Source organism: Ambystoma mexicanum, chromosome 5q (assembly GCF_040938575.1).
Source record: "Ambystoma mexicanum isolate Mex_15411 chromosome 5q, UKY_AmexF1_1, whole genome shotgun sequence".
Taxonomy (NCBI): Eukaryota; Metazoa; Chordata; class Amphibia; order Caudata; family Ambystomatidae; genus Ambystoma; species Ambystoma mexicanum.
In genome coordinates, this window is record NC_090933.1 from 767,902,730 (window position 1) to 767,919,744 (window position 17,015).

General features: G+C 54.2%; 1 protein-coding gene and 1 long non-coding RNA gene across 4 annotated transcripts in view; one reads left to right on the plus strand and one right to left on the minus strand.

Annotated features, from left to right (window-relative positions):
- The window catches only part of IL7 (interleukin 7), a 405,016-nt gene extending 393,744 nt beyond the window's left edge, over nucleotides 1–11,272 (minus strand). The window contains exon 1 of the mRNA XM_069621245.1: nucleotides 10,985–11,272. Coding sequence (XP_069477346.1) covers nucleotides 10,985–10,994 — 10 coding nt within the window. The 5' untranslated portion in view covers nucleotides 10,995–11,272. The remainder of the gene's footprint in view (nucleotides 1–10,984) is intronic.
- Nucleotides 9,454–17,015, plus strand: part of LOC138497650 (uncharacterized) — a 60,115-nt gene continuing 52,553 nt past the window's right edge. Inside the window, exon 1 of one of the 3 annotated variants that reach the window (XR_011278630.1) lies at nucleotides 9,454–9,663. This is a non-coding gene — a long non-coding RNA (uncharacterized lncRNA). The remainder of the gene's footprint in view (nucleotides 9,664–17,015) is intronic. The other 2 variants (XR_011278629.1, XR_011278628.1) reach the window with 2 other exon arrangements.

Here is a 17,015-nt window from a genome sequence, read left to right on the forward strand (position 1 = left end):
CGCTCACACCCCGTGTCTCCCTCCCGTTTGCCCCACCCCACGCTCATGCCCTATGTTTCCCCTGTTCCCCCACCCCCGCTCATGCCCCGTGTCTACCTCGTGTTCCACCCCACCCCCCCGCTCATGCCCCATGTCTACCTCGTGTACCCCCCATCACCCACTCATGCCCCGTGTCTCTCTCCTGTTGCCCCCCACTCATGCCCCGTGTCTCCCTGCTGTTGCCCCCACCCCCTGCTCATGTCCCGTGTCTCCCTCGTGTTACCCCCCACACCCTGCTCATGCCCTGTGTCTCCCTCCTGTACCCCCCACCCCCGCTCATGCCCCGTGTCTCCCTCATGTTGCCCCCCACCCCTGCTCATGCCCCATGTCTCCCTCCTGTTCCCCCACCCCCCGCTCATGCCAGTGTCTCCCTCGTGTTACCCCCACCCCCTGCTCATGCCCCATGTCTCCCTCGTGTTCCCCCCACCCCGCTCATGCCCCGTGTCTCCCTCGTGTTACCCCCACCCCCTGCTCATGCCCCCTGTCTCCCTCGTGTTACCCCCCCACCCCTTGCTCAAGCCCCGTGTCTCCCTCCTGTACCCCCCAGCCCCGCTCATGCCCCGTGTCTACCTCTTGTTGCCCCCCACCCCCCGCTCATGCCCCATGTCTCTCTCCTGTTGCCCCCACCCCCCGCTCATGCCCTGTGTCTCCCTCCTGTTCCCCCACCCCTGCTCATGCTTCGTGTCTCTGTCTTGTTCCCCCCAACCCCCGCTCATGCCCCGTGTCTCCCTCCTGTACCCCCCACCCCCTGCTCATGCCCCGTATCTCCCTCCTTTTCCCCCCACCCCTGCTCATGTCCCGGGTCTCCCTCGTGTAACCCCCCACACCCTGCTCATGCCCTGTGTCTCCCTCCTGTACCCCCCACCCCCGCTCATGCCCCGTGCCTCCCTCGTGTTGCCCCCCACCCCCTGCTCATGCCCCATGTCTTCTTCCTGTTCCCCCACCCCCCGCTCATGCCCCGTGTCTCCCTCGTGTTACCCCCACCCCCTGCTCATGCCCCATGTCCCTCGTGTTCCCCCCACCCCCGCTCATGCCCCGTGTCTCCCTCGTGTTACCCCCACCCCCTGCACATGCCCGTGTCTCCCTCGTGTTACCCCCCACCCCTTGCTCATGCCCCGTGTCTCTCTCCTGTTGCCCCCACCCCCTGCTCATGCCCCGTGTGCCCTGTTCCCCCCACCCCCCGCTCACACCCCGTGTCTCCCTCCCGTTCGCCCCACCCCACGCTCATGCCCTGTGTTTCCCCTGTTCCCCCCACCCCCCGCTCATGCCCCGTGTCTACCTCCTGTTCCACCCCACCCCCCCGCTCATGCCCCGTGTCTACCTCGTGTACCCCCCATCCCCCGCTCATGCCCCGTGTCTCTCTCCTGTTGCCCCCCACCCCCTGCTCATGTCCCGTGTCTCCCTCGTGTTACCCCCCACACCCTGCTCATGCCCTGTGTCTCCCTCCTGTACCCCCCACCCCCGCTCATGCCCCGTGTCTCCCTCATGTTGCCCCCCACCCCCTGCTCATGCCCCATTTCTCCCTCCTGTTCCCCCACCCCCCGCTCATGCCAGTGTCTCCCTCGTGTTACCCCCACCCCCTGCTCATGCCCCATGTCTCCCTCGTGTTCCCCCCACCCCCGCTCATGCCCCGTGTCTCCCTCGTGTTACCCCCACCCCCTGCGCATGCCCCCTGTCTACCTCGTGTTGCCCCCCACCCCCCGCTCATGCCCCGTGTCTCTCTCCTGTTGCCCCCACCCCCCGCTCATGCCCTGTGTCTCCCTCCTGTTCCCCCACCCCTGCTCATGCTCCGTGTCTCTGTCTTGTTCCCCCCAACCCCCGCTCATGCCCCGTGTCTCCCTCCTGTACCCCCCACCCCCCGCTCATGCCCCGTGTCTCCCTCCTTTTCCCCCCACCCCTGCTCATGTCCCGTGTCTCCCTCGTGTAACCCCCCACACCCCGCTCATACCCTGTGTCTCCCTCCTGTACCCCCCACCCCCGCTCATGCCCCGTGTCTCCCTCGTGTTGCCCCCCACCTCCTGCTCATGCCCCATGTCTCCCTCCTGTTCCCCCACCCCCCGCTCATGCCCCGTGTCTCCCTCGTGTTACCCCCATCCCCTGCTCATGCCCCATGTCCCTCGTGTTCCCCCCACCCCCGCTCATGCCCCGTGTCTCCCTCGTGTTACCCCCACCCCCTGCACATGCCCTGTGTCTCCCTCGTGTTACCCCCCCACCCCTTGCTCATGCCCCGTGTCTCCCTCCTGTACCCCCCAGCCCCCGCTCATGCCCCGTGTCTACCTCGTGTTGCCCCCACCCCCCTGCTCATGCCCTGTGTCTCCCTCCTTTCCCCCCACCCCCCGCTCATGCCCCGTGTCTCCCTCCCGTTCCCCCCACCCCCCGCGCATGCCCTGTGTCTCCCTCCTTCCCCCCAACCCCCACTCATGCCCCGTGTCTCCCCTGTTCCCCCCACCCACGCTCATGCCCCATGTGCCCTGTTCCCTCCACCCCCCGCTCACACCCCGTGTCTCCCTCCCGTTTGCCCCACCCCACGCTCATGCCCTATGTTTCCCCTGTTCCCCCACCCCCGCTCATGCCCCGTGTCTACCTCGTGTTCCACCCCACCCCCCCGCTCATGCCCCATGTCTACCTCGTGTACCCCCCATCACCCGCTCATGCCCCGTGTCTCTCTCCTGTTGCCCCCCACTCATGCCCCGTGTCTCCCTGCTGTTGCCCCCACCCCCTGCTCATGTCCCGTGTCTCCCTCGTGTTACCCCCCACACCCTGCTCATGCCCTGTGTCTCCCTCCTGTACCCCCCACCCCCGCTCATGCCCCGTGTCTCCCTCATGTTGCCCCCCACCCCTGCTCATGCCCCATGTCTCCCTCCTGTTCCCCCACCCCCCGCTCATGCCAGTGTCTCCCTCGTGTTATCCCCACCCCCTGCTCATGCCCCATGTCTCCCTCGTGTTCCCCCCACCCCGCTCATGCCCCGTGTCTCCCTCGTGTTACCCCCACCCCCTGCTCATGCCCCCTGTCTCCCTCGTGTTACCCCCCCACCCCTTGCTCAAGCCCCGTGTCTCCCTCCTGTACCCCCCAGCCCCGCTCATGCCCCGTGTCTACCTCGTGTTGCCCCCCACCCCCCGCTCATGCCCCATGTCTCTCTCCTGTTGCCCCCACCCCCCGCTCATGCCCTGTGTCTCCCTCCTGTTCCCCCACCCCTGCTCATGCTTCGTGTCTCTGTCTTGTTCCCCCCAACCCCCGCTCATGCCCCGTGTCTCCCTCCTGTACCCCCCACCCCCTGCTCATGCCCCGTCTCTCCCTCCTTTTCCCCCCACCCCTGCTCATGTCCCGTGTCTCCCTCGTGTAACCCCCCACACCCTGCTCATGCCCTGTGTCTCCCTCCTGTACCCCCCACCCCCGCTCATGCCCCGTGCCTCCCTCGTGTTGCCCCCCACCCCCTGCTCATGCCCCATGTCTTCTTCCTGTTCCCCCACCCCCCGCTCATGCCCCGTGTCTCCCTCGTGTTACCCCCACCCCCTGCTCATGCCCCATGTCCCTCGTGTTCCCCCCACCCCCGCTCATGCCCCGTGTCTCCCTCGTGTTACCCCCACCCCCTGCACATGCCCCGTGTCTCCCTCGTGTTACCCCCCACCCCTTGCTCATGCCCCGTGTCTCCCTCCTGTACCCCCCAGCCCCCGCTCATGCCCCGTGTCTACCTCGTGTTGCCCCCACCCCCCGCTCATGCCCCGTGTCTCTCTCCTGTTGCCCCCACCCCCTGCTCATGCCCCGTGTGCCCTGTTCCCCCCACCCCCCGCTCACACCCCGTGTCTCCCTCCCGTTCGCCCCACCCCACGCTCATGCCCTGTGTTTCCCCTGTTCCCCCCACCCCCCGCTCATGCCCCGTGTCTACCTCCTGTTCCACCCCACCCCCCCGCTCATGCCCCGTGTCTACCTCGTGTACCCCCCATCCCCCGCTCATGCCCCGTGTCTCTCTCGTGTTACCCCCCACACCCTGCTCATGCCCTGTGTCTCCCTCCTGTACCCCCCACCCCGCTCATGCCCCGTGTCTCCCTCATGTTGCCCCCCACCCCCTGCTCATGCCCCATTTCTCCCTCCTGTTCCCCCACCCCCCGCTCATGCCAGTGTCTCCCTCGTGTTCCCCCCACCCCCGCTCATGCCCCGTGTCTCCCTCGTGTTACCCCCACCCCCTGCGCATGCCCCCTGTCTACCTCGTGTTGCCCCCCACCCCCCGCTCATGCCCTGTGTCTCCCTCCTGTTCCCCCACCCCTGCTCATGCTCCGTGTCTCTGTCTTGTTCCCCCCAACCCCCGCTCATGCCCCGTGTCTCCCTCCTGTACCCCCCACCCCCCGCTCATGCCCCGTGTCTCCCTCCTTTTCCCCCCACCCCTGCTCATGTCCCGTGTCTCCCTCGTGTAACCCCCCACACCCCGCTCATACCCTGTGTCTCCCTCCTGTACCCCCCACCCCCGCTCATGCCCCGTGTCTCCCTCGTGTTGCCCCCCACCCCCTGCTCATGCCCCATGTCTCCCTCCTGTTCCCCCACCCCCCGCTCATGCCCCGTGTCTCCCTCGTGTTACCCCCATCCCCTGCTCATGCCCCATGTCCCTCGTGTTCCCCCCACCCCCGCTCATGCCCCGTGTCTCCCTCGTGTTACCCCCACCCCCTGCACATGCCCTGTGTCTCCCTCGTGTTACCCCCCCACCCCTTGCTCATGCCCCGTGTCTCCCTCCTGTACCCCCCAGCCCCCGCTCATGCCCCGTGTCTACCTCGTGTTGCCCCCACCCCCCGCTCATGCCCCGTGTCTCTCTCCTGTTGCCCCCACCCCCTGCTCATGCCCTGTGTCTCCCCTGTTCCCCCCAACCCCCGCTCATGCCCTGTGTCTCTCCCCTGTTACCCCCACCCCCTGCTCATGCCCCGTGTCTCCCCTGTTTCCCCCCACCCCTGCTCATGCCCCGTGTCTCCCTCCTGTTCCCTCCACCCCCCGGTCATGCCCCGTGTCTCTCCCCTGTTCCCCCCACCCCCGGTCATACCCTGCGTCTCTCCCCTGTTCCCCCCACCCCCCGCTCATGCCCCGTGTCTCTTCCCTGTTCCCCCCACCGCCCGCTCATGCCCCGTGTCTCTCCTCTGTTCCCCACCTCCCGCTCATGCCCTGTGTCTCCCCTGTTCCCCCCCACCCCCCTCTCATGCCCCGTGTCTCTCTCCTGGTCCCTCCCGCCAATGCCCTGTTGTGTTCCCTTTATACACCGCGCCTTCCCTTTCCATGGTGTCCATCTTGGTAAAAGATTTTCCTTCCTACACCGGGACGCCGCAGGCGTTCCAGTTTGGGAAAAAATGTCACAAATGACATTTGTGATGTCATCTTTGATGTCCTGGGTGTTAGGCTTAGCAGGCACGATGGTGGCGCGAGTTATGGTTGCTTAGCTTACCATAACTTGTGAATTTCAAGGGTTTTTCGGTTTTACTTGGAACCATAACGTCCCTTTAACAATGTTTTTTCACTGAATTTCATAGATTTTTAGTAGCACAACTTAACCATAACGTCCCTTTAACAAAGTGTTTTCACTGAATATATATATATATATATATATATATATATAGTTACTAGTAAATCACAAAGAGTTTGCCAACATTTGACATGAAAACAAAAGGGGATTGCAAATGGGTATTCCCATATGTCTGCTCCATACTCCTAAACCAATCCATAGAGAGAGGCTGGATTTGTGAGGAGAGAGAAGGGTAACTGGCCAATTCTCTGTTTGCGAACTCTTTTAGGGAACTGCCCAATGTTGTTAACTGGATGGTGTCACCACTAGTATTTAAAGTGGATGCACTGTGAGGGAGGAGAATAGCTGCTAAAAGTACCATCGGAGAGAGCTGCTGAAACTTACATATGACAGCTGCAAAAAACACTAGAGGAGATTGCTGAGATTTGATCTGGGTGGAGCTGCTTATTGCTGGGGAAGCCTAAAAAAGCTGATTGGACCCTATGGTAAAGAATGGGGGACCAACCTTGACAATGGAGTGACCAGACCCCTGCCCTGTACTCCAAGAGGGTCCTGAAATGCAGCTGGCTTTCCAAGACTTTAAACAGAGGCTTTCAATGGGAGTAGAATGTAGGCAATTGAAACCAAAGTTGGGGGAATCTGATTGCCTTAAATCATTTCCCTTTATAATGGGTGGGAGGCAAAACTGTGTAGATCCCTAGCCTATTTAACAGGAAAAAAATAATTAATTCCCCTTGGCGGAACACGGAGGGGTGATTTATGTTAACATTCTAAATTAACAAAGCTCATAAACATTGTGTACTGAAAACTATAGTCTGTAATTTAATTGGGCAGTCTTTCTGTTCAGCTTCCCCAAAACAGGCTTTTGGGTGGAGGGGGGTCTGAAATCCAAGATTCTCAAATCATCCCAATTTTTCTGTCCGATTTCCCCAACACAGACCAAAAAAGTGGGAGTCTGAAAAACCCACTGCTAAATCACCCTGTGTTTATTTACTGCTAGCCTTTTAAGTGCACAGGAAAACTGAAATTGGACCGTATTGCAAACGTAAAGTGATTTTATTCAGGTACCAGTGTTGATGATTATTTATTCTGAAATGTGTACACAGTAAAATATTGTGATTTGAGTTATCCCAACCAAATTTGTGTGAGCTATTTATGTAGAGAGAAGTGTATTGGGATGTGCCACGGATAAAGTGGTGTGTGACATTCTAGTGTGATTTTCTATTACCTGTCATCCAAATAAATACAAATATATTTCCTGTACACCGGCCTGTTTCTTGACTCACTGGTAGATCAGGGGAAGGGACTTGAGGGGTATGATATGAATCAGAAATAGGGCTGAATAAAGAACTGACATTAAACAGTTTATTGTGTGACACATAGATTGGGGAGGGTGGCTGGTTAATTTGGGTGCTAGGCACCGTCCCTTGTTTCTATACTAGGTGCAAGAGTTAAGCTTCAATTAAAAAACGTACTTACATCTTTCACCTAAGGAAGAGTGCCTGTGCCCCTGCAGCGCTATGATGATCATGGGCATTGAGCATGCTCGACCCAGAGTGTGGCACGACCAGTGCTTTGTTGAGGATCCTGAGGATCCTAGTGGGGTGAGGGTGCTCAGCAATGCTCTCAGGGGGCCAGCCCAATTGTGTGCGAGGCCACTGCCTGCATTGGGGCAAGGCACAGGCGCACACTCATGCATAACAGAGCCAAATTGTGTACTGCACACGTCTCAGTGTGACACTCATGGAGCGTGGCATAGTAAGTGACTAACTCATGTAAAACGCAAGTCACAGTGACACACTTGAACAGTGACGTGCTAATTGAAACACAAGCAATGGTGTTGATCTGCTCCAGATGGTTACACGCTGTCATGTACGACTGTAACAATCTGAGTGTGTGATTCTGGGCAAATCGTTATATCTCACTGTGCAGGATTTTGTGACAGAAGTTTTTTTTTTTTTTTGTTTGTAGTCGAGTTGAGCAGGCAAGACGCCATGCCACATATATAAAGTGTCTGCCATGCTTGGGTTGCTCTCCCCAAATGCACGTTGTGCAACTTCACCATGGAAGTTACCATAGTGAAGCCGCTTGTCTTTTTGTGAAGGCGCAAGACTCTCGTTCCCTAGATGACTTCAGCCTGGAAAGGGAAGCAATATTACTGTAGCAAAGGGTGTGTGCTAGAAAGCACACGTAGAAACGGTACATTGGTTTACTTTGCGAAGTATTGGTCTACGGCCCTTTTATTTGTAAGGACGGAGAGTTCAGTTCAGCGTGCTAAACAAATGCTAGGTCAGCTTCTCGTGCCACGTAGCACAGCCTTTCCATTACAAATGAAATACATGTTCCTTCAGAGGCGCGGGGTGAACGCGCCCTTATGTTCGCACACAAACCAACAGGACAAGCAACCAGGTGAAACAAATAGGCTGTGACCGCCCCCCCCCCCCCCACCACCCGCAGAAGAGCAGCTCCTGCCAACTGCACACCCCTGCATTCAGCGTGCGAGCACCGGCTTTCCCCAGCCACTGTGCCCGTACACACAGAGCTCTCAAAGTAGGAGAGTCCACCGAGTTTGTTTGTTTGTTTATTCACGTTTAATGCGCACCAGACCCAGGGGTATCAGGACGCAGCATATTACGAAAGATGCAAGGCTTAAAATCTTAGTTACAGCACATAGGCAAGGTACAAAATAATTACAGGTTTAGCAGTACAACAGGGGTACAACAAAAGATAAAATATAAACAGAGTGTCATCTATATACAGCAGATATTTGATTGACTATGCATACAATCTACCTGGAGTGGGTGGCGGGCCTACCAGTTGGTAGATTTGAGCAGGTTTATGTAATTTTCTCTAAAAGTCATGTATGGTTGGACTTCCTTAAGTGGGTGTGGCAGAGAATTCCAAAGTTTAGCAGCTTTCACATGGAAGAGCAGTTGTGGCTGCAACAGGAACTTATTCAGAGAAATATTGTCTGGAACCAGATTCAGGGGCAGAAATGAATATAGTACCTCATAAGCAGGGGGCAAGTCCTAAAAATAAAAGTGGGGCACTCATCAACAAACGCAATGGGTTGGGGCGTTGCCAGAAATTAGCTGTATCAAGGGGAAATATGCACATTTCATTAAATTGGCTTTGTATAACCACCCAAATTGCACAGGACGAATGGCATTTACCTTTCATAAAATCAACACACACACACAACCAAGAAATTTTCTTGTAATAGTGGTTTTGAAAACGTTAACAAAGTGTGCATGTTTTAAACTTCAAAAACCTATACAAATGTTTTCCCTGGAACGTGCAGTACCGAAATGGGACATTTCACCTTAGTTGTTTGTTATTTTTCATCAGGTTACATTGTGTAGCCGTGTAGTGTTTGGTCTGACAACTGCTGTTCGATCCCCGAGATCGGCTTTAATTCATACATTCAAAGAAGACATTCAATGTTTCTCATTTTAGCTGGGGGACTGACCCCAACAGGGGACGTCCCCGCGTGTACCCTCGTCTTGAGCCCTGCGAAGGTGTCAGTCAGTGGGCACCTGGGAGATGATGCATGAGACCGAAGCCTATGTATATGAGTGACCACGATCGCTGCCTGTGCCCTGCTAACACACACCTGTGTCCCACTGCCCTGCTGCGCACTGACACCTGTTCCTTCTACCAGGAGGGTCCGGCACAATGAGCGCGGCGAGAAGCGGCCTCGTGGCGGGGTTGTATGCAGGCCAAACACCAGCCTGGCGCACCTATCCTATGCCGAACAGCCCAGACACAGGATCCGGCTGTGTGGCAGTGCAAGGAAGGGAGAGTTGGACTGCACGTTGCGTGATTACTGGGTGAAAGGGCACCGCCCGCGCGAGGTAGAAAGTGGTGGGGTTTTTCCAAGTCTCGTTTCTGGTTTTTGTCGTTCCGCTCCCAGATACACCCGACGCCCAATAAAGCTCACAAGGAAGTTGTACTTTCATTTTGAAAACACGGGAATTTCCCAACCTGCCGGAGTCTATAAGGGGAGGCCGGTGGCGCTCTGGCGCAGTCGTGCTGAGTCGATGGCCCCGGCCACAAGGAGCGGCTAGTGCTGCGGCGTCCGGCGGGTCCACAATGCGCTCCCCGGAGCTGGAGGGCTGGGAAGGTGAGCGGCTGTGAAGTCCGGCTAAGGACAGGGGGCGGTGAATGTGGCAAGCTTATCCCCTAAAAGGGGGGTGGGGGCAGAGGCGTTGCTGGGGGGGGGGGCTGCTCAGGGGGCTATGTCCCCTGGTCTTTTGGTTGTAGCCCCAGATAAAATCTCAGGAGCTACAACCAAAAGGCTAGCTAGCCCCCAGTCCCGACACTTCCGACATCAGCCTAGCCCAGGGTCTTTTCCAGACCTAGCAACACCCCTGGTTGGGGGGGGGGGTGGCTATACTAGCTAGTCACTAAACGGGGGCTGGTAACTAATGACACCCTATTGCACCTGTCTCTCTGCTCCCCGGGTCGTGTGGCGGCGCTCCGCAGGACGCCTGTGCTGTCTGTCCCACAGCGTCACTGTTCGTGTCCCATTTTGTCTGCTTCTCATGTCCCCTTGGTTCTCAGCTTCCAAGTGCCACTCTGCTTCCCTGTGGTGCACGTGCCACCGCCCATTGGCTCTCCCTTGATAGTAGGAGGCAGCAGGGTGGCAATGCTTCCCACTCTCTATGCCTCCGCTCTGTTGGTACCCTGACGTCCAGGCTCCCCCGTGTGCGTCTCTGATTCCTGGCCGCCTCCTTATCTCTGCTCCCAGGTTGCCCCATCTGCCCACCAAACATCTCTTGCCTCTGCCCCGAGCTTCCTCCTCGCTCCTCCTTCTCAGACCCCCCTGTGCGCATGCAACCGGCTGCCGCCCCTGCCCCTCTGCTTGCCAGTTGCCTCTATGCATCGGCTCCCCAGCACTCACACCTCTGTACCCCAGTTGCCACCAGCCTCTGCTTCGTAAATTGCCCTATGCCTCTGCCCCCACAGAACCCCTCTTGCCCCTGTCACCCCATGCCTATGCGTCCAAAGTGTCCCACTACCTCTAATTCCCAGTGTCGTCCTTCTCTGCTTGCCAGAGTCGTGTGTGCGTATCCTGGCCCGCTTCCTAGGACCTCTTCTCTGCCCCACTCATTTGCCTCCAATTCCCAAGTGGCCAAATGCACATTTTCCTTAGTTTCTCTCGTGCCCCTCGTTCCCAAGCGTCCCTGTGTCTCTGGATCTCTACTGCCTTCTTGCATCTGCATGCAGTTCCCGTGTGTGTGTGTCTTGGCTTGCTGTTGCGCAGTCTCGGCACTGAACAGCCTGAAATGCAAGAAGTGTCCCCCTGCTGCTGCAGCAACGATCAAGTATTAATAGAATGCAGTCGTGGAATGCTGTACACGCTGCGCCGCCCTGGAGCAATGGTCGCCATGTGAACCCTGCCTCCGCACGCACGGGTCCCTGCAGCAGAAAGTGTCGCTTACCATTTAACATTGTCCGGATGGGGATTTGTAGACCAGCGGGACTCCAGTCATGGTGGAGGGTGCTCCTCGGACAGCTGTACTTTAGGAGGGAGGGTGGGGTAGGTCAGGCGAAGCCGGGGGGGGGTTTGGACCCTTGGCTCCCTGTGGTGCGACAGCCAGTCCTTCCTTCCCGGGGCTCTGAACATGCCATGCACTGCAAGGCGCACTTGTGCGCACAGCAGGATTTCTTTTTTCCCGTGCGAACTTCCGTCTTGCTGCTTGCGAACTACTTTCAGTTTCACACTATCACCGAGGGCTGCTGCGCGTTCAAGGGAGTTTTCTTTGGAGCCCAACCACTTTTTGCGAAAGAAGTTCCCCGAGGGCAAGGGTTATACCGTAGGAGAGAGGCCTGTAAATGAAATCATGTTAAAAAAAGCACACGGGATTGACATGCTATGTAGGTACACGGGATTGACATGATATGTAGCACTGTGCTTAACCTTGCTGCATGTGTCGAATGAAGAGCACAGGATATGCCTGTGCTCTGTTACATCGAATGCATTTCAAAACGATGGAAACACAGTTCCCACGGGAGTGAGGACCAGAAGTAAGAGATGCAGTCCCCAGGTGTAAGCCCTTTGAATGACTGCAGAGCACAGGTGTCAGTGGTCATGCTTCGTCCTGTGAAAGTAATGTAGGGCGGCACATAATCGGATATACATTTCGGCCCCGCGTTTCTGCTCTGCCTTCAAATACCACAAGGCGTTATGCCAGCATGCCCTGTGTGTGCTGGTATCAAAGAATATTACAATGGAAGTTGCGTGTTTTTAACACCTGCTAAAAGCAGGCGGATTCCACAGGAATACAAGGTAAACACTGCCCTTTTTGCAAAACCGAGTGCTTTTTGAAACAGTTTGTCATTACATTTTTAAACGGACTAAAATGACACGGACGAGACCCCAAACACACTAATGTTGGCTTGCCCCTAATGAAATTAGCCCTTAAAAAAAAAGACCCAGTTGTGTTTTTTGCCCACAAATAAGATTTACCAATGCATTATCATTCATTTGTTTTCCAATCTACGTTGAAAGCATTACACCGCGGCTGCAGTGATGCACTGTGCTTTAGATGTTTGGACAGGAGGTCTTTTCAGTGAAGCAGACACTACTGTTTCAGCCCCCGTTTTCAGATCATAGATCAACACTTTCTTGGTAAGCCTATTGCACCTGGAACGCTTTCCATTACATTGACAGTAGAGGTCACCAATTGTGACCAAGGCACACATCTATTGATCACCTTTCAGCAAATCACAATGTCAGAAACATAAAAAGGAGGGAACAGTGGCACAACCGGACGTGTAGGCCTACATTTCCACCATATATACATATACATATGAATAGTTTTGCTCCTCCACATAAGGGCAGCTGAACCTCAACTTGTAGGCGCTGGTGTTTTGCGCAGTGGACGGTCTAGCGGGTTGGCTATTTATGTATTCTGAGTCTGAGCCATTCTCACGTGGTCTGGAAAGCATCACTAGGACGTCCAGATCTACAGATACTGCATGAACACCCCAACCGAAAGCCTCTGATTGGCTGGGTGTTTGGGCCTATTGCCTGTGGGCTTGCAAGAAAATTAGTGGTATAGTGGTATTGTGTGATGAGGGTATCCGCCCTGATGCCCATGGCCAACACTCTGATGGCCCCAAAGGATGAGTTTCTTTCCTTCATCACTGCCACTGTGGCTAGCACACTGGTTGCACCCGCTGCCAGGCAGGATGGTGTCCAAGACTTTACTCATAAATCATCAGCACCCATGGCCATCATCCTAACCACCCCTTTGGCCTCAATGTCTGCAATACCACTTCTCCCCCCAACCCCCACTCTCTGGTATAGCTGTTCACATCTCTTGCCCGCAATCAGGCATATTCCTCCTGATCTCCTGCGATATCCCTGCATACTGCTCCTCAAATCCAGCCTGCTCCTTAAATCTTGACTCTACTCAGACTTTCATCAATACCTGCCATTACTTTGCCCCTGCCATGCCTATCCACCAACGCCACAACCTTTCCCTTTCCAATCCTCTGGATAGCCCTTCCACCGGGACCACAATATCTGAGAGCTTTACAGCCACCCTTCTGATCTCCCTCTCTTCACAGCTGTCCTTTCTCCTCGTTCCTCTCCATCGTCCCCTATCCAACCCTCACCACCACCTTCCATGCCGCCTGGTGTACCTCAGAGTCTCACAGGTCCCTGGCACCCTTGCCAGTCCTCTCACATATTGCCTCCGGGCCTTGCATTTGCCTCATAGTTACTGCACTTGGTCAATTGACCCATGAGAGTGGCATCTCTCAGCACTTACCCCAGCCCTGATTGACTGGGCTCACTTGGACCCACCCTCACCCCCCCTGCACTTGTCCACCCGTTCTGCATCTATCTGTGCACTTGCACGATCTGAATGTACCATGCCTTGAAGATCGTCTAGCTGTTTTCACTTGTCTCCCCTTCTTACATGGTCGCGCCTCAATGCACTTGGAACAACTGCAGAATTGTCGTCAGACCTACTTGCTGTTATCTACATTGTTAATTGTACTATATGCACTTGTGCCATGGACTTACTCTGCCTATTGCAGACTTGTATCATTCAGAAATTCAAGGGCTCTGAATGATTGTTGTTTTTTCCCCTTGTTCCCTCCATCCTTGAGCGCTCTGAAACACTTGCTTTGTGTATAGGCGCTTTACAAATAAACAATATCAATACCAATCCTCACCATCACCTTCAATGCAATGACCAATATTCCTCTGCTTCACACAATTCTCCCTGATCCTTGTGCTCTGCATTTGCTCCTTGCCTTCCCTGCCCAGACTTATCAAGGGAGTCACAAAGCTGCATTCCAATGATCCCTGCATCATCCGTCCCTTCTCACTGCCATGCTTCCTATTTCTATCGCTCCTTTCAGTGTTTCCCCGCCTTTTAACCTGCACCACCATATAACCTCCATTGCCATCCACCCTTACTGAGACAAAGGGCCTCATTACGAGGTTGGAGGTAGCCATGTAGCTATTAGGCCCATGGCTGCCTCCAAAACCCTACCGACTCGGCATTGGTGAATGGAGCAATTACCGGTCCATTCCAAGGTTGGCAGGACCGGTAATTCCCCATTCACCAAGGCCCTTCCCCATTCCCATTTGAGCCCATGTAGGGCTCAATGGGAATGGGGAAGGCGCTAATAACGGTACCGCAAATTGCGGTTCCTTTATTAGCTCCAGTGTCCCTTTGCGGGTCCCGTCCTTAACGCCTGGAAAAACCAGGCATTAAGGGAGGACCCGCAAAGGGAACTCGTAGTAGGGCGGGTAGGGATTACCGGCACCGGTGCCCTTACCGGTGCCGGTAATCCCTTACCGCCCACCTCGTAATGAGGCCCAAAGAACTCACCAAATGAGGCCAAGCTCAAGAGCACTACAGAGAGGACGTTGACATTACTTGGTACTAAATTACATTTTGAGAAAATGTATTCTCGATGGCCAAATATGATGGTGGATTTGTTGCTGCAGTTGTTAGGTCAAGTGTTAATATGGAGAAGTTTAGACATAAAGAAAGCACAAAAATTGCTAGTGCATTTGAATTTTACATGCACTCTAGTGGGGCAATGTTTTGAAGGAACATTGAGAGGAGTATGAAGGGTGGCCGATTCCGTCATCATCGGATTAGGTGTCATGTTCATGGACAATATTGGAGGATGTCGCAGATTTTCTTAAGACAGATCGATGGGGCGTTCATATGTTCCAAAAGACGACACGCTGGAATAGCCAATGCAAATATTTTCAGATGCTGCAAGAACAGCCTTTTTGTATTGGCCATTCAGGATGGGTGGAAGGATCAGTGTGCATCTTCCTTTTTAAACCATATCCATTGTTCATAGTGTTGGCATTGTACTGAGCTTATGGCCCTGAGAACCGTGCACCTGTTACTCGATGTGATTACACCAGAATAATTCAGAGTCCAAATAACTGGACAAACTCAAGAAGATGGCAAGTTGCTGTTTTATTAGCAATTATCTAAAACAGGGAGGTTACAACGAACATCAACGGACGTACTCTCATTCACTCAACGATTTCCACTTGAAATACAATTATATGCTTTCTTTGTGCGTCAGAATGACCTCATGCTCCATGGCAATAGTAAAAAACCTAACAAGGGTTGGGATTGGTTAAGGGACACATCTAAATATACAATCATATAGGAGCTAGGTTTGTTATTGGCTGTCAGCTATCAGATGGACAGCTTATGACTACGTCTTCATACAGGTCATTTAAGAAAAATCAGTTACACAGTGTTTCATTGGTTTCTCAAGCTATAAGGTCCTTCGTTATATAGACTAATACAATTTGTTTGGCACACTTGTGCCATGTCTGGAACATTCGATTCAATTGGGAGCACATAAGCCGAGACCCAGGTGCTAGTAGATAGGACATGGAGCTGCCCCCCTACCACCCAAACAGCCCAACATCTCTTGTCACCCATGCCTTCTGTCATGAAATTCTCTTTGTACTTGGCCTTGCAGAGTTGTCTTGTCCTAGGAATGCAACAGGAGTGAAGGCACTCACTATTGTGTCTGGAACTCCAAGTTCAAGCCCTATTTTCAGCCTCGACTCAAGTGATAAGACACCACGATTCTGTTAATTATACAAGCTTTTAAATGTTTGAATAAATTAAGACTTGCCATCTTCTGTTTTCTTTCTTGCATCTTGACTTGAAAGGATTCATCCTCCGCACACATGTTCCTCTTCAGCGTAGATAGCTGACCTCGACTTCTCAGTTCTTGACTTTGGGCCAGACAGCCTCCCAACGCAGCTCCAACAACTTGCTATTCTGGGCAATGCCACAGGCACCAGGTGAGTCCGGGTAACCCGTGCCCCATGCAGCCAGGCAGGGCAGAGGGACGAGCAACAGCCCAACAAAGGGGGGCGGTGTTCCTCCCTCTACCCCAGTACAACTACAAAGCGACACAAGTCGCCGCTAGCCCGGGAAGAGAAGATGGAAGAGCGAGGTGTTAAAGAACACCTCGCCCTTCCTCCCCAAGGGGTGCTAAGCCCCAGTGTGTCAGCAGGGGGCAGGAAACAAGATAGAATCAGCAGTGTTAGGCACCACATGGTGCAATTGCCGTCAGCGTCAGCCGTTCGGGGGGCGGGCTCCCAGCCCCCACACAGGTATAACAAAGACCCAGGGGCAGCCCTGGCTCCAATATAAGGAGCTGCTTTGACAGCAAAAAACCAGAATCAGTTTGTGGTCCCTGCACTGGGACCCAAGCGATCCAGTTGGGTCCCTGTACGGGGACCCAATCAAAATAGTTATTTGTGTAACGCAGAGTCTCTTCTTTTTCCCAGAACCCTCCCACCCTAGAAAAAGGGTGAGAAGAAAGAGAAAGAAAACAGGTCACCGAACGGTGACCACACACTGGCGTGGGACAAGAAAGGCGGCACGGCCCAGAGGGGATAACCTCGGGACCCGATGCCCAAAAGTACAGCATATTATGGTTACTGTAATTATGATTATGTTTTGTTATGACCATAAGTGTGCAATAAAATCGCACAAGCCTTTTATTGCCAACACGCACCCAATGCTCTTGTGTACTACCTGGGGGGAAAAGGTATGGGTTTGTCACACCCAGGTTATGTTACCACTCTGCCTGCATATGGGTCCATTGGTTATACTGCAACACAGCCGTTCATTTTCTCTTCATGGTTCTTTGACTTACTTATTTCATGAAACCAATGTCCAGTTTCTGTACAATGGCACCTCCGCCTGCATTCTATTCACTACTTGTAGCTAGCCTATACGATGACTTGATCTATCTTGCGTTTCAGCGTATATATACATTCATTATACTTCTGATTTCTGCACCACTTTCTAACGTGTGATCTTCTTTTACACTTTTAAAGTTCACTTGATTCTTTACTTCACCATTTCTCCTCTAGGATTCATACATTGGCCCTCATTACGACCCTGGCGGAAAGCGAAAAACGATGGCGGAAATGCAATACCGCCATCGAAT